This window comes from Poecilia formosa, unplaced genomic scaffold (assembly GCF_000485575.1).
Source record: "Poecilia formosa unplaced genomic scaffold, Poecilia_formosa-5.1.2 Scaffold785, whole genome shotgun sequence".
Classification (NCBI taxonomy): domain Eukaryota; kingdom Metazoa; phylum Chordata; class Actinopteri; order Cyprinodontiformes; family Poeciliidae; genus Poecilia; species Poecilia formosa.
In genome coordinates, this window is record NW_006800724.1 from 28,562 (window position 1) to 33,383 (window position 4,822).

The 4,822-nt window shown below is 48.8% G+C and overlaps 1 protein-coding gene across 1 annotated transcript in view; it reads left to right on the forward strand.

Moving 5' to 3' along the window:
- LOC103131538 (vacuolar protein sorting-associated protein 13C-like) overlaps positions 1-4,822 on the forward strand; it is an 18,743-nt gene that overhangs the window by 3,194 nt on the left and 10,727 nt on the right. The window contains exons 2-5 of the mRNA XM_016666724.1: positions 544-587; positions 788-830; positions 1,427-1,522; positions 2,970-3,071. Of these exons, the coding sequence (XP_016522210.1) occupies positions 544-587; positions 788-830; positions 1,427-1,522; positions 2,970-3,071 (285 nt within the window). The remainder of the gene's footprint in view (positions 1-543; positions 588-787; positions 831-1,426; positions 1,523-2,969; positions 3,072-4,822) is intronic.

Genomic DNA, 4,822 nt, shown 5'->3' on the forward strand with positions numbered 1-4,822 from the left:
TTTAATCAATAATCCGTTCAATTATAATGGTATAGGCGCGTTCGTTTTCTTGGTTTGCTGTTTGGTTCAGTTTTTGTTGGAAAGATCTTGGTAAAATGTTTAGGGGTTCAAGTTGGCCCTAAACAACATCACTAAATAAAATAAGTAATAAAAACAAATAATAGATTCAAAAGGTCTTGTCCTCGCAGCTTAATTAGTGAATATGGAGCTTAAAATCAGGCCAGCAACACACCAACACGTCTGCACACTGATGCGTCTCTCCATCCTCACCTGCCAGTCTGCCTGCATTCCTTCATCTGATGAATCACCTGGGAGGCCCCACCAATCAGCATTCAACTGTCAGTATTGATGGAAAATCCCCTGAAGAAGAACCAGCAGGTTCTCCTCTGGTCCTGATCAGGTTCATCAATACCTGCAGTTCATTAAGGAGAAGCTGCTGCTGGTCTTCAGCTGCTGATGCTTGTTGTTGTTTCCACACAAAGTCCTGCTGGCTGACAGGCTGCAACCAGAACCCAGCTGATTCTGTTCTCTGTGTTTCTGCAGGAAATGTAGTTCTGGAGAACCTGAGGGTGAAGGAAAACGCTCTGGTAAGTCTTCTGGAGGCAGCTTTTATTTTGAAAAGCAGCATCTTTGTGTTGCTGATGCTTGCCTTAAGCAAACTGATGATGGGCCATCATCATCCCTGCAGCTGGCAGCAGATCACATGACCTGGTGGCGGCTCAGAGCAGGAGCTCTCATGGGGCGCCCCTTCAGGCCCAGACTATGACTGACTTTGTTTATGTTTCAGAGCGAGTTTGATGTTCCCTTCAAAGTAAAAGCTGGACAGATTGGTGAGTATTGAACCTAATTTGTGTTTCTCTGTTTTAATACTTTGATTGAAGGGCAAAGTTAACTTCCTGTTTCCTTCACCATGCTGGACTGTTGGCTAAAGAGAAATTGATGCATTTAGGGACTCCTTAAATGGTTAAACAGCTGGATTCTTTAAATTCATTATTTCTGTTAGATAGATAAATTCTGCAACTTTTGTTCAGCTTAGAAACTTCTCCACCTTCCTGGTCCTTCATTCTGTTCATGCAGTGAAACATGATCCAAAACTATGAGTTTCTACCACAACGCCAGCTCACACCTTCAGGCATTTTCAGGTGTAACAGGGTTACAACATAACATAGAAGGGCTCCTCCAGGCTCCCCCAGGTTCCTCCAGGCTCCCCCAGGCTCCCCCAGGCTCCCCCAGGCTCCCCCAGGCTCCTCCAGGCTCCTCCAGGTTCCCCCAGGCTCCTCCAGGCTCCTCCAGGCTCCTCCAGGCTCCTCCAGGCTCTGTCAGCCCAGAGTTACTGAAATGTTTCTTGCCATGTCGAAGCTGCGCTGCTTGGTTCTCCACCAGGTTCTGCTGAGATCTCAGTAATCCTCCATCTTGTCGGTTTCAGGCAAGCTGACGCTGAAGATCCCCTGGAAGAATCTGTACGGCGACGCGGTGGTGGCCACGCTGGACGGGCTCTACCTGCTGGTCGTTCCTGGAGCCAGTAAGTGTCATCAGAACAGAAACCGTCCGCCGGATGCTTCTGATCAGAGTCTGGTTCAGACGGCCAACAGCATGCTGAACATGATGGTGTGTGTGTGTGTGTGTGTGTGTGTGTGTGTGTGTGTGTTGTGTTCTAGCTCAGTCTCAGCTGAAAGTGTCTCCTTATAACAATAAGCTGCCGACGGGAGGTGGCGGTCGATCTCTACAAGGAAACACACCTGGCTTTGAAATTAGGGCTGAGAGACTTTTATTTTGAAGCGTCAGATCCTGTTCATCAGGTTGTGTTTTGGGTTTCCTGTTCTGTGGACCTTCAGGCTCCAAGTCTTGGTTTCTGTGTCGGTCATAAAACTGAATAAATCTGTTTTGGATTCTGCGCAGACAGCAGATGATTTTCGAAGATCAACTTGTTGAATTTAAATGAACCACAGAAAAGCCAGCGCTCGTCAGACGGGCCGGTACATGATCATTTAGCAAAGGACTGTAGGGAGTGCAATGAAAACATATTTTAAGAGTTCTGAAGTCATATTTGTTGTGCTGATCCAGCATTTATCCAGTAGGAGAATCCGCTGACATTCCCCTAAACGCCGAAAGTCACACTGAGGAAGAAACGGATTAGACAGAGATGGACAGAGGGACCAGCCAGATATCACACCTGATATTGTCATCACAACATTTCCCAACTTTATATAGATTTACCAACATGGTGCAGCCTGAGTGCCAGGCGCGGAGCTATAGGGGGCCTGGGGGGGGCTGCTGCCCCCCAAACCGGGGAGGAATGGTTTCAAGTCATTGAAATATGTGATTATGTGAAAGTGCGCCCTCGCCTGTTGAGAAGAGTGTATTTAATGTTAAATACCCCCTCCCCCCCCACCCGCTCAACAGTTTCAGTTTCGCTCCACGTAAGGGGCCCGGTATTTGGCCCCGCCCCCCGGCCCGAGGCTGACTTGTTCCGCTAGTGCCGAGTACCGTCTCATTTTATTTCTAACCCAAACTGCTAACAACCGGTCTGGACTCGGAACTGGACCCTGGACTCCTTTCTGCTGCTGGCTGATCTGGGGGCAACTGGGTCTGGACTCTGGGTTGAACTGGTTTTCCTCAGAACCAGGAGTTCACCAGAGGTCCACCAGCTGGTTCACGTTACATATAAAGCACCAATTACAACAAATATTGTCTCAAGTCATTTTACAAAGAAATCATTTAATCTCCATCACACATGCATTCCAACTGATCCCAGTTATCAACCTGGACTCCTTGCAACAGTTGGCTGCAGTCAGGAGTGATCCGGTGAAACCAGTTAGCCTGAACGTCTGGTTTTGCTGCTGGTTAGACCTGCTTGTGTTTTTAGCTGCATGCTGCTAGTGATTCTTCTTCTGGGGTTAATCAGCGTAGTTTCTGCAGGTCCATCCAGCTGCTTTCCCTTGCTTAACATCGCCTTTTGTCTTCCCCAGCGATAAAGTACGATGCAGCGAAGGAGGAGCGCTACCAGCAGGAGGCGAAGCAGAAGGAGCTGCAGCGAATCGAGGAGGCGCTGCAGAGCGCGACGCGAAGAGGTGAGGCCGACCCCAACTTGTTGCTGTCTTTGGCTTTTCCCTTCTTTCTCTTCATTGTTGCTTTCAGCTGCTGCTCAAAAGGCTGTGATTGGCTCAGCCAGGAAGGCTGTGATTGGCTCAGCCAGGAAGGCTGTGATTGGCTCAGCCAGGAAGGCTGTGATTGGCTCAGCCAGGAAGGCTGTGATTGGCTCAGCCAGGAAGGCTGTGATTGGCTCCCACAATAACAGAAGAGCCAAACAAGAACAGGTCATTGATATTAGGAGGTCCTGCATCAGCGACTGGACTGGCCTGGTCGCCCACAGGGGCGAGTCTGAGCACGACTGCATGAGTTTGCACTAGGGATGGGAACCTTTGACACTTGAATCGATTCAGTACCAATATCCGGTTCCTGGGAATCGGTGTTGGTACTCAACGGTACCAGTTTTTGGTACTTTTGTGCATGTTGCTTTTTAATAAACGCTATTTTTTTAGCATATCTAATTCTTGGTAGAGCTGTTTCTGTGCAGCAAGAAGGTCCTGAGTTCGATTCCCGGCCCGGTCTTTCTGCATGGAGTCTGCATGTTCTCCCTGTGCCTCCGGTTTCCTCCCACAGTCCAGAAACACGACTGTCAGGTTAATTGGTCTGTGTAAAATCTCCCTGGTGTTTGTGGTTGTTTGTCCCGTCTGTCTCTGTGTTGCCCTGCAATGGACTGTTGACCGGTCCAGAGTGACCCGTCCTGGGTGACCCGTCCCGGGTGACCCGTCCCGGGTGACCGGTCCATGGTGACCCGATGGTGACCCGTCCATGGTGACCCATCCTGGGTGACCTCACCTCTCACCTGTTGACCGCTGGGGAGGCACCAGCACCCCTCCTGGCCCTACTGGGACAAGGATGAAAGAAAATGGCTGAATCAAGACGTCTTTATATTGTAACATGACGGCTGTTTGACTAATTTCTTCAAAGTGAAAACTCTTCAGAGCGACTAACGGAGTGTTTTGTCATATTGCACACATTAAAATCCAGTTCCATGTACTCCTATTTGTCATTTCCCCTCACTTGCATCGTAAATGTTGCCATCACCAAATGTATTAAGCATTTGTTCATCCGTGCTGCTGGCTACATGCTAACGGAGGCTAATGCAGCAGTTGTAGGTCAGGCTGTAGAAAATCATGCACTCTTCAGCATTTAGAAAAATCTTGTGCTTAACCAGGTTCTTTCTCAAACCAGACGTGTTTCCTCCGCTGGCCTTGTGCTTTGTGTTACAAATATTGCAACAAGCATAATTTGGATCGCATTTTGAAAAGTGGAGCCATACCTTTTAGTGTTTTGTACCGGCTATGCTGACTGAGTTTACTGAAGTAGCGGCTGCTGACGTCATCACGTCTTTGCGCTTCTGTGCTGCCTTCAAGGACAAGCATGGAAAATCCACCACTCTTCCTCGATACGGTCGCAATGATGCGCTTGGATACTGAAACATGGTACCGTTTGATTTTACGTGAATAGGTGCTCGGTAGTATCGACAGATTCGGTCGTTACCAATAATAAAGTACCGAATTCGGTGCCCACACTTGCTGCATGAGCCTGCTGGTGTCCTCACTAACTCTCTCTCTGTCCTGTTCATGCTGCGTTTGCTGTCAGCGTCTCAGACCGGAGATCTGCTGTTCGGTCTGGAGAGCGTGGTTTACAAGGAGCAGCTCGATGGTAACACACCCTGAGACACTGAGACACTGAGACACACTGAGACACCCAGAGACACTGAGACACCCAGAGA